Source organism: Populus trichocarpa, chromosome 2, assembly GCF_000002775.5.
Source record: "Populus trichocarpa isolate Nisqually-1 chromosome 2, P.trichocarpa_v4.1, whole genome shotgun sequence".
Taxonomy (NCBI): domain Eukaryota; kingdom Viridiplantae; phylum Streptophyta; class Magnoliopsida; order Malpighiales; family Salicaceae; genus Populus; species Populus trichocarpa.
This window is the reverse complement of record NC_037286.2, coordinates 5,689,672-5,709,409: the sequence shown is the minus strand read 5'-3', so window position 1 is coordinate 5,709,409 and position 19,738 is coordinate 5,689,672. Positions and strand designations below refer to the sequence as shown.

General features: G+C 32.1%; 3 protein-coding genes across 3 annotated transcripts; 1 reads left to right on the top strand and 2 right to left on the bottom strand.

Annotated features, from left to right (window-relative positions):
- Window positions 1–1,468: 1,468 nt before the first annotated feature.
- LOC7466450 (E3 ubiquitin ligase BIG BROTHER-related) lies at window positions 1,469–2,845 on the bottom strand. The gene has a single exon (XM_002300935.4). The coding sequence runs from the start codon at window positions 2,171–2,173 to the stop codon at window positions 1,541–1,543; it is 633 nt and encodes a 210-aa protein (XP_002300971.3). The 5' UTR covers window positions 2,174–2,845; the 3' UTR covers window positions 1,469–1,540.
- A 2,946-nt stretch (window positions 2,846–5,791) lies between these two features.
- Window positions 5,792–9,213, bottom strand: LOC7460354 (proteasome subunit beta type-3-A). Its single transcript, XM_002300934.4, has 7 exons — window positions 9,048–9,213; window positions 8,757–8,938; window positions 8,309–8,416; window positions 7,981–8,070; window positions 7,264–7,348; window positions 6,592–6,686; window positions 5,792–6,441 (listed from the first exon to the last, which is right to left on the bottom strand). The coding sequence occupies exons 1-7, from the start codon at window positions 9,051–9,053 to the stop codon at window positions 6,393–6,395; spliced, it is 615 nt and encodes a 204-aa protein (XP_002300970.4). The 5' UTR covers window positions 9,054–9,213; the 3' UTR covers window positions 5,792–6,392.
- A 1,576-nt stretch (window positions 9,214–10,789) lies between these two features.
- On the top strand, window positions 10,790–17,501 carry LOC7467866 (beta-galactosidase 16). The gene is made up of 19 exons (XM_002302189.4): window positions 10,790–11,420; window positions 12,319–12,414; window positions 12,623–12,735; window positions 12,858–12,924; window positions 13,018–13,110; window positions 13,231–13,374; window positions 13,490–13,584; window positions 14,044–14,149; window positions 14,269–14,353; window positions 14,429–14,547; window positions 14,670–14,834; window positions 14,943–15,124; window positions 15,236–15,327; window positions 15,536–15,645; window positions 15,785–15,889; window positions 16,183–16,287; window positions 16,376–16,521; window positions 16,672–17,023; window positions 17,180–17,501. The coding sequence occupies exons 1-19, from the start codon at window positions 11,256–11,258 to the stop codon at window positions 17,288–17,290; spliced, it is 2,451 nt and encodes an 816-aa protein (XP_002302225.3). The 5' UTR covers window positions 10,790–11,255; the 3' UTR covers window positions 17,291–17,501.
- The last annotated feature ends 2,237 nt before the right edge of the window (window positions 17,502–19,738 follow it).

Sequence of the window (19,738 nt, the reverse complement as noted above, 5' to 3'; positions counted from 1 at the left end):
CACCGCTCGGGGTAACAAAATTACTTGTACTAGTTAACTACCAATTCATATCCGGTTAAAAGAGTACAAGCCATAAAAAAATCAATATAAAATTCAAACAAGCACACTGATATTTTCAGTTAGTTTCTAAGAATTTTCAAAATTTTGTTTTAATGCTTTCATTTTATTTTTATATTACAAATTAATCCCTATAAGAAAAGTCTTTGGTCCTTATAAACTTTTAATTACAATTTAGTCTATCATTAAAAAAAGCTTTTCAATTAAGTTTTTGGATGTCAAATTGTAAAAGTTATCAAAATTAGTCAAACATTTGAATGGACTGATAGGTGAGTTGAGAAAAGATTAAGTGGGTGAGGGTACTTATTCATGGATAAGGGGCAAAACATGACTCATACCGACATAAATAATATTATAAATTAAAACTATAGTTCATTAAAATAGATTGATTTTTTTTTAATCTGATCATTTTGACATTGATTTTAAAAAAAATTAAACTTGATAGTTTGTTTTGGTTTAACTTGATATGCAATTTATGCAGAGTTAAATAATATCATCAGTGGATTAGCGCTTCATTTTGTAAATTTTTATTTATTTTGTTGTTTTTCAAAATATTAGAAATAAAAGGAATACAATTGAAGATTAGAGAAAAAAATGAAACCTTTTTTAGAAGATTAGAAGGAATCATGCATTGAATATGAAGGGAGGATATATAAAGAAAAAATAAAGGAGAAGAATGACTCGCCAAAACCTGATGAATAGTTTATGGATATATAAATTTCTTACCTGATGGATAATGAATAGGGAATGAATATAAAAAAATCCAACTCACGGGCACCCATTGCTACCCTTACTTAATGATATTGTCAAAGAGTTTCCCACAACTTGAACATTCTATGTTTATATTAAAAAAAGTCGCTTATTATTTTTAAAAGAAATAACAAAGTTTAAATAACATTTTATTATATTTTTTTAGTTGGATATGATTTTTATTATATCAACATGGTATATTATAAATTTAAAATTGTTATTTTCTTAAAAAAAACAAAGAATATTCTCAGAAATTTTATTATATCAACATGTATGATATCGTGAAAAGAAACAAAAGAATGAAAGAATAATGACAATTGATATTAAAATAAAGTATTAGAATTCAGTATCAACCAGGATTTAAGTTCATAAAAATTTAGAGTTTGGAGGAGTTCTAATATTATTAGAATTTTGCAATACTATATCAATATTTATTAAAGTTTTATTATTGTTAGGAATTAGTTAGTTAATTAGTTTTATTCTTTGTCAGATAAGGATAAACTTTAGTTAGATAAAGATAAAAATCTTAATCAAAGTAATTAGTAATTGTAAGATTATATAGCCACCCTAAACATCAGAATACATGAGTTTTGTTCAAAAATTTATTCTAAACCTTATCATACCTTTAATTCTTGATTTACAATTATTTCAATCGAGTACATGAACGCAAATGTTACAATCAAATTAATCTTGAATCTTGGGAATTTTACAACGCATATCAAATGGATAATAACTAAACACTCTTATAAGGCGATGATACTTCGGTGGTACAAATGGGGCAAATCTTGTTGATTTGAAGCCAGTTGGCTATGCATTCAGGATGATAAGGATGATCACAAGAAAGAGCTACCAATGATTCATCTTCTTCATATTCCATTTGACAAATCACACACCGATCAGTCCCAGTTTTGCTTGCTAAAGACTCGTACTTACATGGACGCAAGCACGTAGAGATTTCATTTCTTGACAGTCCCCTCTTCTCTTGCCCTACAAACTCTCCCAGCGCAATCAAGTCTTCGTAAGATAGCTCGTCTGGGTCAACCTCATCCTCTTCCATATCTTCATCGCTGTTACTATCCTCTCCTTCCTGCAGAAATTCCATTTCAGATTCGAATTCATGGCTCTGAAAGAACTCATAGTCATTGTCATCAGCACCGCTTTCAGAACTTGAAGCTTCATCACTTTCTTCCTCGTTACTATCGCTTTCGATGCTTGTGAGGATTGTGAAAGCCCTTTCTTGTTCCTGCAAAACCATTGCTATTGCAAAATCTGAATGAACCTGTTCGAGTTGGGTATAACAGACCCTACTCGATGCCTGTTTTCTCTCTTCATCCTCCACCGGCTCTTTTCTCCCATCATTGTCCATCGAATAAGACTACTGATAATATCTTGAAATAGTTGCAGTCAAGGACAGAAATATCGATTTTGCTAAGGATAAATGACATATATAGATCAGGGGTAGGAATTATTTAGATGGTTTCTTTAGACAAAAGGGAACTTCCATGCAAAGCAATGGAAAACCATTCCTCGTGTGTTAGATATAAAATTCCAGATTCCTGGAAGCTAGCTCAAAGTTCAGACACTAAAGTTTGTACCATTCTTTCTTCTCAAATTTACACACAGGCAGCTTTGTGCTTTCTTTAGGGAGGAGGAAGCCTTCGTGCGTGCATGAAGCAATTGAAGACCATTTCCCGTAAGTTATACGATATCTTATTCCAAAGTTCAACCGGCTAAGCATTGTAGAGACGTTGCTGTATGTATCGGCAATCTCCCAATTCTAAGCAGCTGTATGTATCCAGTATTTGAAACTCGTATAGATGCCAAAACCACCGTCTTACAAGCAAAACCAAATGAATCCTTCCCTTGTTGTGGCAGCCAATCAAAGATTAGATGCCAAAACTGCACCGTCTTACAAACAATAATTCTTAATCAAGCAAAACGGGATAAATTTATCCACCAGACTCTAATTCAGAATATCTAGATCCATTATCCGCCTCTCCCTCTGGATGGAAGGCTTTCTCCTCCCAACAAATACCCACATGGTACTTGACCTAACTTGGTTTTTTATTTTTTATTTTTAAATCAATTTTTTTAAAAAAATAAAAATCTAAGTTTAAAAAATAAACTATATTTATATGAAACTCACATCCAGTCAATATCGCTCTGGATCTTAAGCCTAAGCGTGGTTCGTGATGGATCTCAATCCTATGGAATAGGTATTAAGATAATTAATATTGATGAAACATATTAGAAAGAAGAAGACTTGTTCAGAAGAGCTACATAATAAAATAAATAAATTGGAAGAAATGTTTTTCTTTGTTTAGCTAATCACAAAAATCGTTCAAAAAAAGATGCAGTTGGGGTAGTTTGTAGTGATGTGGAATTTCATATCAATTTAACATACTTCAAGCGGATATATATATTCATGCAAAATGAGGTTTTTTTTTTTTTTTTTTTAAATCTAGACAAAGTCTTCCTTGTACAAATATCCTCTCAACAAACACACAAAACATAAATTGTACTCTATGCATACATATCAAACATGTAAGGAATTTTTCATTTAAAATTAACAAATTTTATCTAATTTAATAAAATTTGATAGTATTTATCTGCATGAATCTATCTAAAATTTTATCCTTTAATATACATAATTGACTTAACAAACACAACACATATTCATGGATGTCATAATAGTTAACAAATACTTGTATTTATAACTGTCACAGCATCTCACAATCACATATATATGAGTTTTTATAATAATCAATATTTTTACACATTAAGGTTGTCATAACAACCTATATTTTTAATATTTTAATTAATTTAAACTGGCTTAATAGGCCGTGTTTTTTTACAACTTTTTGGTTATATTGAGCTGATGGGTTGGTTTATCTAGATTATAAAGGTATTTTTAAATAAAAATAGGTTGAAAATAGTTTTATCCAATCCTGGTTTTTGACTACTCTCCAGTGAAAAACATGTCACTAGCCTTTTTAGAAAAGCTAAAAAAAAGGGGCGGACAACCCACCTCTCTCTCTCTCTCTCTATATATATATATATATATATATATATATATAAAAGCTAGGCGTGTGGGCCTGGCTTGTGAGGCTTGACCTACCAACCAACAAGCATTAACTCTTTTATATTAGTCAAATAAATGCGTTTATCTAGGCTCCTTCACCTATCATGTTTTGTCATTTGTTATTTTTGTTTTTTTCTTCTTGGATTTTGGTTTAGATTCATTAAAAGCATCCATTCAAAATGAATTTGAGTTTTTTTTATTTAATTCCATTCAATTTTTTTTTTGTTTTACTTAGATCATAGCTTTTGTTATTATATTACCAGAGTGCTTCTTCTTTTTTTACAATCTGTCATGAAGTTTTTTTTTTTAAAAAAACAAAAATAAGATTTAAAAAAGGTTTTTTGGGTTAATAAAACCAAATCTTGATTTTTCGACTAGTCTTCACAAATATATGTTTTTTTTCATGAATTGGTATTTAGTTTATGATAACAACTCTTTAATATTTGTGAAGGCATATGATCCTCAATTTTTTTTTATTAAACATGTGCATCAGATTTTGCCTCCGCAATTAAAATCTTTTCTATGTTAGAAAATATATTAACAACACTAAAATAATTTTTTTTCTTAAATTATATAAAAAATTGGTCACAGAGTCATATCTAATGGCTAAAAGGTTGGTTCGCTTATGCCAACGTGCTATTTTTGGGTCTCTATTTAAACATGGATTTGTTTCAAAACACCCGCCCGCACGCGCGCACAAGATGCCATGGCCTTAAAAGAACATCCAGCTGAGACATGATCAACATGACCAATGAGCAAATATCAATCCATGAGTCACCCTAATTTTTTTTTATTATTATTATTAACGACATCCCTAATTCTTATTAAGGATGTCAATGGGTTAGGTTGGATTGGATTAGGATTTTTTTTATGTATTGATATCTGGTTAGGTATATTCATAATTATTACTCGTATTGCATCCACATCTAATTTAGTTGAGTCGAGTGAAAACCCACTAATACTTAATCCAATTATTTTTAATTTTTTGAAAAATTATTAATTTATTTTTTTAGCACTCCACAAAATCACATCATAATAAATTTGTCCAAAAATTCTCACTAGTATCCGGTCAATAATTTTATTTTTCTAAATTACATTTAAAATTAATGTTATAAGTTATTTAGCAACATAAAATTATGTCATTAAAACTATAATGATCCATATTGAATAGTAAATCATTCATAATTATTACGATTGTGCATACAAATCAATCAAGACATCTTATGTTTAGAAATCAAATATATATTGTTTAATCATGCACTTATTATTTGTTAAATAATTTTATATTATATATACTTTTTTTAAAAAAAATACATCAACTATCTAACTTACATTGTATACTATTTGATACTTGATATAGAAATATTAGATACAAATACTAAAGGAAACTAATATACTAATTTTATATGTTCTTCGTTAATTATTATTATCATTACATATTCATGATTATAAATTAAACTTAAATTATAAAAGATGGAAATTTAGATTGATTTTTACAAAGATTAATATATATATATATATATATATATATATATATATATATATATATTAAAAATAAGAATTTTTATGATTCATTATGTAAAATTTAATTAATAAGTGAAGATTACAAGATTAAATTTGTTTTATAAATTTATAATAATTATATGTATTAATAAAAAAATAGTTAAAATACCAAAGCAAGTGTAATTTGAGTAAATCCATCACCCACACCCAACGGAATCAATTTTTTATCCAATTTACTTTGACCCAATCCAGATAAAAACTTTATCAAGCTTAGAAGGTGTCTGGCATGCAATTCAACCGTATTTAAAAAAAAAATTAATTACAAATTATTTTGATATATTTATATCAAAAATATTATTTTAATATATTTCTTAAAAAAAAACTTTTAAAATCAATATCTAACACAATCTCAAATAATAACATTCAATACTCAATAGTCTACACAGATCCTATGAAATTATCATAACAGATTGGCAATCCACGGACTCAGATGATCACGCGTGAGAACCTAGTTAAATTGCAAAAATTGCCACAAGACCGTTACTGTCACAATGATTACTTACAAGTTGCACCACATCCTCCGGTTTGCCAACATGTGAATTTTGGATTCCCGGCTTCTGCTTACAAGTGCAAAACAGAAAAGGCCTTCACGAGTATTCAGACAATCATTCAGCCAAAATAGCTGCCATGCACGCTCACCTCTAGGCTTTCAGACTCATGGAAATAACCGATCATTGAATGGTAAGTCCACCTAACATAACAATAATTAGCATATCAATCTTAGAAGTAAAGGCCGCATTCAAAACAACATCATTTCTTGGCAATGAAGTTAAACTTTGTTAATGCACTTCGAAATTTTATCCAAATCACATAATTTAACCGTTGCTGCAAGATAATAGCTTTTCATTAACAAAGAAACCAGAATGTTTCCGTTCAGACTCCAAGTATATGGTCTGGCAAGAAAGATCTGGTGCCCTATTGGACATGAGGGGGGCTGCTGTCAATCCATCCTTCCCTTTAGGATTTTCTCTTTAATATCATCAGGGGTCCTGAAGCATAAACATAAAATTTGTTAAGACTCGCGACAATTGAAAGACTCAATGCCAGAAAGCTATATCCAATACTACACTATCATAAAGATGTACAATTTGATAAACTATTTGAATATGCATCGAAAGAGAAATTAATGGAAGGCCTACACAATATAGATGTGTCCTCCCCAACCACTCAAGCAGTCCCGATCTACTGATGCTAGCAACGCTTGGGATACAACTTCAAATAATTCATCAGGTTCCTGACCAGAGAACATAACAAACAGTTAATAAATATTTTCATGATAGGGTAGAAAGAAGAGGCTTTCATTCAGCAATCATAAAAGCAATGCCCAACCACATCACTGATTGCTTGTTTGAGGTAACCAGCTTGGGAACTTAATGATAGATGTCCATTAGAGTCACAAACCAGATCTAAGTATTATACCAGTAGCTTCTTTTGCAAAAGAGACATAACAAATCTCATGCATTAGACTGGCAATTGATGCAATTAATGACAACTACACAGTTTATGTTTGTAAACTTTTCTTTTATTAGACCACAAGATACCATGGTTAAAACTTGGCTTGTAACGAAATTAAACTTGAGAATTATGCTACAGCCCAGTGCTTATACACTCACCAAGAAAAAAAGACATTGTACATAGATAATGAATCATGGTTTACACTTAAGTAGGATTATATTTTTAACTGGCAAGTATATCAATTTGTTGCTGATATTGTCTTGCACAAACAGCAGAATGATATGCCATGGGTGTCAAGTCACAAAATCCATACTCTTTAGATCAGCTTCAAATCATAAGTAGCTAAATTAACGAACCATGTCAGGCTTGAAAAATGCTTCGCAGGCACCATAAAGGGACTCAGAGGCTGAGCCAGCAACAACAAAATCTTTTGCAAGTTCCCTGCATTTGGGAAAGAATGAAAATATTACAACTAAAATAAGGATAGCACCACATCAAGAAGATAAGTTTATTTAAGGGTAACTGCACTTTGGTTTATTTCACAAGGCTATTGCTTATATGCGAAACACCGCACCTAATGATGTCAATAAGATAGGTAGTGTAATTAATGGCATGTACCTAGACAGCATTCACATTATTTCAATAATCAAAGTGAACAACTTTGAAAACAAAGTCCAAGAACATCCATAACCGAGATTTTCAAGACAAGTTACAGGTTTTGTCCAATGTACATGAAATAACCTAAAAGTCAATGGTTCAACAAGAAGCTAGAGAGACAAGCAAATATATGAGAAAACATCAATTATTTTTTTGATCTTGAAATAGAGTTTCCAACATGTCAAGAAATAGAGTTTCCAACATGTCAAGAAGTAATTACACGATACCACTCGAAATAAACAGGAGAAATTAGAGAAAAATTAAATAGTGCTCTCCATGTTTTTCCAATCCACAAATAAAAAGATAAAAGATCTGCTACCTTCACTATGGGTCATAGCAATTTCCAGTTGCTGACAGACCATACAAGCGCTTCTAAAGCTTGAAAAGATAGAAAATATGAAAGAAGTATAACATACTTGGCCCCAATGAAATCCATTGTGCAAATGAATGGCTTGTCATCATCATCCAATCCAGCAATAACAGGTTGGCAGAAATACGGACCGAACCTGAGAGAGTATTAATTGCATTTCATTTTCATGTACATATCAATATAGTGCTCTATCGACATATCGACATAGAACCTCAGACTGCTACAGACATATCGATCTTTCTGCTAGTTGTGATGCCTGAACATCACAAAGCATTCTTGATATGCGACCAAAGATACTATTGTTACTTATTACACCAACGAAACTTCATTCTTCCTAAATAAAATCAAATTAACACAGCATAAACTGAACAAACCTTTTCTCATAAAGTACAGCAGAAACAAGGTTAGCAAAAGTCTCAGGCTTCATGTCCCTTTCTTCTCGCAGCTGATACAATTTGTGACGGAAAACAAGCCTCTGATACCTACACATTATTACAACCACACCCACAAACCCAAGAATCAATCCAACCTCCAAATCGCCACACAATAATCACAAAAAAACCCATGACTTGAAGCATGAAGCATAATTAATCTTTTTGTTCACTCTCAATCCTTTTCTTTTTTCTTTAATGCGGTGAATTATAAAGCCTAGCCTAGTCTACGGAAATCTCTACAATTCGAAAACCTTACCGTATATCACAAAGTTTGAAAATTTATGCAAAAATAACAAAACTCCAAAAAAACGCCAAGAAAAAAATTTAAAAATATATATGGAAAAAATTTTAAATAATAGAAGATAATTGGTGCGTGAGTGAGATATACAGAGTTTGGGCGTCAGTGCCAAGGCCAGAGAGACCGACAAAGAGCTTATCGTGGATTTTGTAGATTCGCTGGAAATCAGTAGCGACTGTTTGAAGGTTTACTCCAAGTCGTCGGTCGCTAGCTATAGCGAAGCAGTTCTTGCCTACCATAGCTACTATGGCACTTCCATTGTACTCGAATATCTGCCAACCAAACAAAATTAAGAGAGAGAAAATGTAACAGCATGCAGAAATTAGGGTTTTACAGACAAGAAACAGTAGGAGATTTATGGAAGAACGGAAAACAACGTACCGACATCGGAAAACTGAGGATTGGAGGGGAGAGTGGAGAGGAGGAGGAGAGAATGAAAGAGTATTTAGGAGATCTTTGGGTTTTTCTTTTACTGTTTCTGTAGAGGAAGTTCCATGTAGAATAGAATGCTGGCTGGCTTGGGGAAGAGGCAAGAAGTTAAGATGGACTAGGCCCGATAGGCCTAATTAGTAAACCCAATCTTGGAATTTTTTCTTCTTCTTCTGCAAGCAATTGAACCTTGTCTCCCAGGACAGGACAGCCCGCAATACAAACTTGAAGATGATATATATAAAAAAATATAATGAGTTATAAAATAATTTATTAATATTTTATTTTTAAAAAGATTTATTAATAAAAATGGAATTAAATTTAATAGATAAAAAAATTGAAGGAAGATAAAATTTAAATTTAAAAAAACATATTATTTTAAACAAAACAAATAAAAAAAAATATAAATCAAATTTGAAGGAAAAACAAATTAAAGAGCTATTTTGAAATAAAAAAAATAAATCACTATCACCAAACCGGTCATCGGTACGTCACATGCTTCGCCTAGAGAGGGAGGGGTTGCTGAAACAATTCTAAACACGTCAAGAAAGATCGCCTTCAGACACCATGCATGGTCTCACTTGCCACCTAAACGTGGTGTCATGTCTGATGTGCTAGCGCGTCCAATGCATACGCCAATCAATTTTTATTTTTAAGTTATACTTTATATTTATTGAATATTAAAATGTCCTTCAGATAACTTGATTATTACTAAAAAAAACAATTTGAAAATACAAAAATACCTTGAACCCTAGTTTAACAAATCCTGATTTTAAAGATAATTTAGTTATTTTATTTTATTTTGTTAAATATTATTACTAAAATACAATTAAAAAAATCTCATTTTTCTTTGTTCGCTGTTGGATTTTTTTTTTATTGATGGTCAATGTAAAGAATTTTATATAACTTAAGTTATAATAATTGATTATTCATAGCATAGAAAAGAGAAAATCATATATGATACCACTAAAAAGTGATATGAATTCTCCTATTAATATTTTTTTATTATTATTTTTCTATTTCTCTTTTTTCTTTGTGTTTATATATCATATTTTTTTTTTCTTTGTTTTAATTTATCTTCTATTGTGTAAACATTCATTATCGTGTGAATATATTAAATTTCTCTTACAACAAAGAATATTTCAATAAATTTGGCATCTTTTCAATGTATTTCTAAGAGCATATTCTTAAAAAATCTCATACATGAACTAAAAGAGGATGTGGATTTGTTTTTTTTTTTTCTTGAGATTTATTATAAGTTGTGTTGTGACAAATTTAACTTCTAGAGTTTCAGGAGCACCTGAGAAACCCTAGCAAAAAATGGCAAAGATATATATCTGTGAAATAATGCGAGGCAAGTACTTGACATCAAATTTTGCTGGCATCAAATGTTGCATTATTAATGAAAAATAATATGCTCTTTTTCTATGAAAATATCATGTACATAAAAGTCGGGAGACATGTCAGGTACATGAGCAAAGTTTTTTTTTTTTTCCCCCGAGAGATACAGGGCAGTTGAGGCACGCATATCTCCTGAAAAGTGATCCTGTGTGTTTTGTATGGAGAAATAGTTACAACTCACAGTATAATTTTCTTTTTCTCTAGTTATTTTGAAACAAATTAATTCTCCCCCGCTATTAAAAAGAAAAAATTAATTTAATTACATGCCAGTGTATTAATAATAATGCACCTCTCTTGATTTCAAAACAGCAGTATATAATAATAATAATAATATTAAATCCATGAAAATGATTCAAAATCCCCGAAGATTGCTATTTCCTTAAATAATATACCTATTTTCCATATGGTCCAAAAGGAAGAAACTGGATTCGGTAAGATTCCTCGGTTGTCAACTCATTTTCTATACATCTCCACAGAAAAGTGTTAGGAAGCCTACCGAGTGGTATTTTCATTTTCATAGAGATAAAGAGAGAAAATCAAGGCAGATTGATGGATCAAGGATAGAGGTTTTTTTGAAAAAAGAAGTTTGTTTTAGAGAGGCACGTAAAAGCTGTCGCCCCTGTATACTCAAAGAGAAAAGATCAGTCCCAGTGCCGTAAATTTCAACCATTTTTTTATTCCGGTGAATATATACCGGATCGACGATAGAGTTGCTTGAGATTTCTCTGGTCGCTGAGGAGTAGGGTTGGGCATATAGAGATGAGTTGGATGCTATGGTGGAGCTTATCGCTATCTGCAAGTGCAATAGTCATTATGGCTCATGGAGGCAGCAACGTAACGTACGATTCAAGATCTTTGGTCATCAATGGGAAACACAAAATCATTTTTTCTGGTTCGATTCACTATCCTCGTAGCACTCCTCAGGTACTTTTGTATCCTTCTCTTCTATGCATCTCTTGTTTTAATCTGTTGATAATTTTTGTTGTGGAGGATGATGTTACAGAATCTTGGCCTTTCGATCAAACACAATCTTAATTAATTTAAAAGAATATGTTAATTGCTGTTCAAGAAACCTTGTTGGTCTGAGGCTTTCAATTTCTAGCGTGAATGGTTTTTTACCGAACAACCACTGCTGTTTTTCTTGCTAGACCTCCTTTGAATTCAATCCGAAGACTGGAGGATCAGCAATTTCTTTTTTAATTATGTTTTTTATATAATGTTTTGATTATTGTTACTTTTTTAATTATGTTTTTTATAATATTTGTGTGTTTTTGAGAAAATAATTCATTCCTTAAGAAATCTATTTAGTTTTATTTAAATTAATTTATTAAAAAAAACTGATTTAGATTATATATTCAATGATAATTCAATTTAAATGCGCCGCCTTCAACATAATTAAAAAATTTCATGAGATACAATATTTATTTTCCTTAATGCGCCGAGTTTGTTTTATTACTTTTCCACATTCTTCCCTCTTTCATGGATACTCACTCTAATAGTTTCGCGGTCAACTCGTGGACCAAAATCTCTTGAACCAATCCCCTAATTACACATTCCATAAATATAACAAATGGAGATTTGTCACGGTCAAACAATAGTAGTTAAAATTCCAACATGAACGTCTGACTTACAGATGGCGCTCATCTGTTGGATTGCGAACAACAGTCATATCCACGTAGACGACGAGTCTTACATGTTGGATCGTTAAGAGCACGACCTCACGTCCGAATTACAACGACATGTCACATGTCGTGGAAAAATGAATTTCTCATAAACGATCTGTAGTCTACGTTAGTAATGTTATGATGACGTGGATTTGCAGATGTGGCCATATTTAATTTCCAAGGCCAGAGCAGGAGGTTTAGATGCCATCGACACTTACGTGTTTTGGAATCTCCACGAACCCCAACAAGGACAGGTGACCATCGATTAATTTCTCAACATGAACCAAAGTCATAGCGTGGCTGTATTGTTTAAAAAATTATTTTAAAAAAATTAATTATTTTGTATTTATTTTAATTGTTTTGATATAGTAATATTAAAAATAAATTTTAAAAAATAATAAAAATACCGCAGTATCATCTAAATTGTTTGTACTGATACCAACATTCGCGGTGCCAATGCAGTATGATTTTAGTGGAAGAAAGGATTTGGTGAGGTTCATTAAAGAAGTTCATGCGCAGGGACTCTATGTTTGTCTTAGGATCGGACCCTTCATCGAGAGTGAATGGACTTATGGGTAAGAAAATTTAGGAAAAATTATTAGATATATTAAAAATTGTATTTCTCCCTTGTATATAAATACAGTATTCATCGTAGAGGCAAAGAGTGTTTACCTGATGAATATTTATTTCTTTGCAGAGGTTTGCCATTTTGGCTGCATGATGTACCAGGAATCGTTTTTCGTTCTGACAACAAGCCATTCAAGGTATTATAAAAGCACTACTAATTATTTATCAATCAGTGATTGATGACTAAAAGAATAAAATTATTGAGCTCATTTCCATTTGTTAACTGGCAGTATCATATGGAAAGGTATGCGAAGATGATAGTAAAAATGTTGAAAGCAGAGAAGTTGTATGCTTCACAAGGAGGGCCAATTATACTCTCACAGGTTTCCAGTTCATGAATTTATGCAGTTTTTCTTCTTCTTATTTCCATGTTGCTTCTTATTTCCATGTTGCAACATCTCTGCAATCCCATTTTAATGATATTTAGAGTTGTAAACATGTAGATTGAAAATGAATATGGAAATGTAGAAGCAGCATTCCATGAGAAAGGGCCACCTTATGTTAAGTGGGCAGCGAAGATGGCTGTGGGGCTACATACTGGTGTTCCCTGGGTAATGTGCAAGCAAGATGATGCTCCTGACCCGGTGGTCAGTCTCCTTTTTTCCTACAGCAGATTTAATAATCCTTCAAAAATTCAGATTTCAATATATATTTGAAATTCCTCTGGCTTGGTGAAATAATGAACTGATATTGCATTTGCAGATAAATGCATGCAATGGGTTGCGATGTGGAGAAACATTTTCAGGACCAAATTCACCAAGGAAGCCTGCAATATGGACAGAGAACTGGACAAGTGTGTATGTGTCAATCAAATCCTCTGTGCTCATTATAAAACCACCACTTTGAATTTGGATTTATCTTGGAATATAATTTCCTGATTCAAATACAAAAAATGGAAGGCATAGAAGATCCCCTTTTTGTTAAATTCTCTGCCAGTTCTTAAAAGCAAGTCATTCAAATTTACTTCTTTTTGGCATCCAGACACCCTTTTGAAACTTGCTTGGAACAGGAGAGATAGTGTCTATCAGAGTTAAGATTTCTTGTAAATTAAGAACTTGTTTGTTTTTGCATTTCAAAAATGCTTCTGAAAAAATTATATTCCAATGCTGACATCTTTTCAATGCAGACTGATTCCCTTGCTATACTTCTGGCTTTTATGCTAATTACAACGTAAAAGAACATGTCTGTTTGATAATCGATTTTAAAGGGTTGTTAAATAGCTTGCTTCCACCTAATGACTCTGTTATCTCATGAAGCTATCAAACATATGGTAAAGAAACTAGATCGAGATCTGCTGAAGACATAGCATTTCATGCTGCACTATTCATTGCGAAGGGAGGAAGCTTTGTGAATTATTACATGGTTTGCTTCTCATTCTCATGACCATCCTGCTCTATTTATCAATGTTTCTGAATGTCAATAAGTCAAATGAAAATATCATTCAACATACATGGTTTCTTAAAATCATTCCTTTATTCTAGTATCATGGAGGAACCAATTTCGGAAGAACAGCTGCTGAGTATGTACCCACAAGTTATTATGATCAAGCCCCTCTTGATGAGTATGGTAAGTTCTGCTTTAATATCAAGTACCTGTTTTATCTTATCAAAGACAAATTTGACTTACTGAGTGGGTGCATAGGTTTGTTGAGGCAACCAAAGCATGGTCATCTGAAGGAATTACACGCTGCAATAAAGCTATGCAGGAAGCCTCTACTTTCCAGAAAATGGATAAATTTCTCTCTGGGCCAACTGCAAGAAGTAAGAACTCGGTATAATAGCTTGTAGCGATTATAATTTCCTATTTTCCTCAGAATGCATTTTTTCCAGTTATCTTAATCTTGCAAAGTGAAAAATGTATATCACGATTGCGTTGATTGAAGGCCTTTGCATTCGAAAGAAATTCAGACGAATGCGCTGCATTTCTCGTGAACCATGATGGGAGAAGCAATGCCACGGTCCATTTCAAAGGGTCATCGTATAAATTACCTCCGAAGTCAATTAGCATCCTACCACACTGCAAAACCGTTGCCTTCAACACTGCGCAAGTATGGTTCAGTCCCAAGTACTAATTTTTACCACTCGCATACGATATTCCTGCCGAAAACAAGAAATCATGCGTTTCTTCTCCATTTTTAATTTTCTGTTTTGGACAGGTAAGCACACAATATGGTACAAGATTGGCCACAAGAAGGCACAAATTTGATTCAATTGAACAATGGAAAGAATATAAAGAATATATTCCCAGTTTTGATAAAAGTTCTTTGAGAGCAAACACGCTACTAGAGCACATGAATACAACCAAAGATTCATCCGATTATCTTTGGTACACTTTCAGGTAAACAAAGATGATGATAAGATCAACTAGACCTGAAATCTGGTTATATATGCCTGAACCACGTTTTCATGCGCACTGATATGCACTGCATTCTATGATGTTTTTATGCAGGTTTCACCAAAATTCCTCTAATGCTCATTCTGTACTTACGGTGAACTCCCTTGGACACAATTTACATGCATTTGTCAATGGAGAATTTATAGGTACGTGATCACATCCATTCTATTTATTTTTTGAAGTATCTCATATGCGAACCCAAATATTTTGCCACAGATTTTTCTTAAAATACAATCATTTTAAAGCACAGAATTTTCACACAGACCATGACAGCTTGAATTTCCTGGGATTTTAAGAACTTTCTCTCTGATAATCAAACTTCCCAAACATAATGTTATAGATCTTGTTTTCTAGGATCTGCCCATGGAAGTCATGACAATAAAAGTTTCACCCTGCAGAGGAGTCTTCCTCTAAAACGTGGAACCAATTATGTTTCCTTACTCAGTGTGATGACTGGATTGCCGGTACTTCTCTATCTTAGTTTTTCTTCATAAACTTGCAGTCTTGAACTGTTGTTGTGGTCCACCTGACTGTGATAGAATGTTTCATTGCATCGACAAAATCCCAATGTTAATTCACTTTTATTTGTGCATTGGCCTTAAGGATGCGGGGGCATATCTCGAACGAAGAGTTGCTGGACTACGTCGTGTGACCATTCAGCGCCAACACGAACTTCATGATTTTACTACTTATCTATGGGGATACAAGGTACGTAATTGTCTTCTAGCAAATAAGTTGATCCCAATCTTTATGAGCTTAGTCATATTTTCAACATTTATGATATTGCTGTATCCCCTTCATTTTCTGAGATACACATTTCCTCTCATTAGTGAAATTGGCTTGCCATCATTTTTTATCAAAACCATTTTCACCTTTTCTCATGAAAATCCCTTCCTTTTCTATGGTTTCTTATCCTTGGCTGGTCCATATTTTTCACATTATCGATTATTCCAAGTAATTCCTGTACAAAGTCAAACTGATACAAGTATAATTTTCCCAAGGTTGGGTTGTCAGGTGAGAATATCCAACTTCATAGAAACAACGCAAGCGTTAAAGCTTACTGGAGTCGGTATGCAAGCTCATCTCGGCCACTCACATGGTACAAGGTACATTAATTTGCTCAATGATAATTCTTAATTGAATCAGATTTATGTTTAGTCCTTATCAACCTCCTAATTTATTGCAAACTTGCAGAGTATTTTTGATGCACCTGCAGGAAATGATCCTGTTGCATTGAACCTTGCATCCATGGGCAAGGGTGAAGCTTGGGTTAACGGCCGAAGCATTGGCAGATACTGGGTCTCATTTCTTGACTCTGATGGGAATCCCTATCAGACATGGTAAGCTTTAGAAATAATATTTGTTTTTAGTGAATGCAAATATTAACGTAATTGTTCTTTTATTTCTCTCATAACACGATCAGAATTATTTATGTAGCAGTTAGATTGTAATCTTTGCTTACAATATGGTCAACCTTTTTTTCCTTCAAGGAACCATATACCTCGATCTTTCCTCAAACCTTCAGGGAACCTATTAGTTATACTGGAAGAAGAAAGGGGAAACCCTCTCGGAATTTCCTTAGGCACTATGTCAATTACGAAAGTATGTGGTCATGTGTCCATTTCACATCCACCGCCAGTGATCTCATGGCAAGGAGAAAACCAGATTAACGGGACCAGAAAAAGGAAATATGGTAGGAGGCCTAAAGTGCAGCTTCGTTGTCCACGAGGAAGGAAGATTTCAAGCGTTCTATTCTCGAGCTTTGGAACTCCTTCTGGTGATTGTGAAACTTATGCCATTGGAAGTTGCCATGCATCTAATTCTCGAGCCACTGTAGAGAAGGTGAGATCTCTATTCCTTTCTCTAATTAATGGTTGTCGAAGAATATTAAAATGTAAGTATATATTGTTAATCAGACTTCCTCCAATTCTCTCCAATCTCACTAGTTATTATTATCTATGATGAAGTATAATCTTTTCGATTTCCTATGTTTTGCAGGCTTGTCTTGGTAAGGAAAGATGTTCCATTCCTGTGTCAAGCAAAAACTTCAAAGGTGATCCATGTCCAGGCATTGCAAAATCTTTGTTGGTTGATGCTAAGTGCGCTTAAGGGACACTTTAGTGTCACCTCTGTTACAGCTCCTCTGAGGAAATCCACAGGTTATTCAATCTACTGTTAAGAGTGTAATTTTCAGTGGTTTAGAATGAATAACTTGATAATTTCACCGTCAAAATTTAATTGTATAAACTTTGCTTGTATTCGTAAGATAAAGTCTTAAATCATAAATAGAGAAGAAAATCGGGAGACAGGTTGTTAAGGAGATGTCAAAGAGATTGTAAAACAAAACTCAAGCCATCATCCCAAATTTATAGTAAAGTTTAAGATAACCTCATACAAAAAAAATTAAATAAAACAATGAAAATCAACTCTCAAGCAAACTAAATAATTAAAAGCAATACTAAAAAAATCAATTAAATTTTTTTAAAAAAAAAATATGAGTCAACCCAAGTTAATCTGACTAACTCTCGACCCAGGATATTAAATCAAGTTAGCCACATAAAAAGAAAAGCAACAAAAATTACGAAGTTGGAGACTCAATAACCTAATATTAAAGAATAAAATAAAAAAAAATTATGAAAAAAAAACATAAAAGTCAAATCGGGCTAATCTTTGAAATCCGTAACCTAAGTTATGGAACCGAGTTATCCCATTGAAGGCAAACCCAAAACAATCACGAAGAAAAATTCTCAATCATCCAAAATAAAAAAAAAACAAAATAAAAAACAAATAGTAATAAAAAAATAAGGATAAGAAATTATATAAAAATTAAATGAAATAAAACAATAAAGGACAAAATTGAAAAATAAATAAATCAAGAAAATGGTAGAAACAATAGCAATCAAAAGAATTAGGATCAAATATATTAGATGAAAAAAATTAGAAGATGAAATTAAAAAAATCTAATTTTATAAATTATTTCAAATAAAACAAATTATAATTAAAAAAACAGAGCCAAAGTTAAAGGAAAAAATTTTTGAAGGACTGCTTGAAAACATTAGAGGGGCAAGCACGAATCAAAAAGGAAGAAAATAAAAAAGAAAAAAGCAAAAAATATTATTGACAACAAACTAAATGCTTGTTAGCCACACATGCCACCTAGATATAAAGGGGAAGTCAAGATAATTTGAACATCACCCTAGAAGCCATCATAATACACATCATAGGCCGTTTGAATAGTGTGGGCATCTCCCATTTTCTAGCATGCGATGCACGTGTCAACCATTTTTTTTTAAAATAATATTTTATATATTAAAGTATTTGCTCCTCTTTCAACTTGATTATAATTAAAAAACAACTTGAAAATACAAAAACACTCTACACACCATCGTAATAATTTTTTTATTATTATAAAAGTAACTCTATCATTTCATTGTACTTCAAAAAAGAGAGGAAATGATGAAGAAGCTCTCAGATGTCAATTTAATAATTTTTTTTTGTAGATATTACTATGCTAAAGTGAAAAGATCAATTTATCCACATCAATTTAGTAATGACCATTGAATCACATGAAAAAAATATTATTACCCCATCAATAAGGCTATTAGTTTTAGTGAGAATAGCAAAAACATAAAATATTATTATTTTAATTCATTTTGTTTCTTGATTTATAGTGAATCACATACCTCTTTTTATTTTTTTTAAAAGGTATCTTCATGCAAAACTCAGTAAAAAAAGACGTTATTGGGATCATTAATAAGAAGATTTTATTACATTGATCAAATCAATAAAATCAATAACAAGATTATCTAGAAAGTTTTAAAATATACGAATAACTAGTGAAATCTTATAAATTACACTTTGAAGAAAAAAGGAAACAAAAACAATGAGAAATAAAATACAATACATGACTCAGCAAAAGTAAGAAGAATATATATTCACCTGTGATTTATTTTCTTCTTCTTGAGCCTTAAAAAATAATTATTAATTACTCTTTAAATACCATAAAATTTCTCTTCAGATTGTCTCGTAAGACTATCTCATATGACTTTTAAGTCTCAAAATTCAGCAATGGTTGTATATACCTCAATAAAGAGATGGTTCAATAATAAGCTATATATTTAGTCCGCCTTGTAAAAGTATTTAAGTCATTTCGATTATTGTTTTGAGATAGAAAAAAATTGAAATATTGAAGTTAAAAAAGAATATTCAATTTAAAAAGTGCACGTAAAATAGGAAAAGGAAAACTCAAAATGGACGTGGGCTGTGAATCATGATTGTTGATGGATAACACGGATAAAATTAAATTAAATTCGAAACAAACAGTTTGATTTTGCATTAAACTACTAATCAACTAATATATTTCCAAAGAAGGAAACGCGTGGAACTCGAAGCCCTCAACATTCCCCAGATAATCACCTGATGACGACACGAGATCCACCATTTTAGTGATCCTCGCGATGTTATTATTCGAAGAGCATAAAAATTGAATCAAGCCCTCAAGCGGATCCTGCCTCAAAACCCTAGCTCATTTCAAATGCTGTGACAATTCGGAGAAAC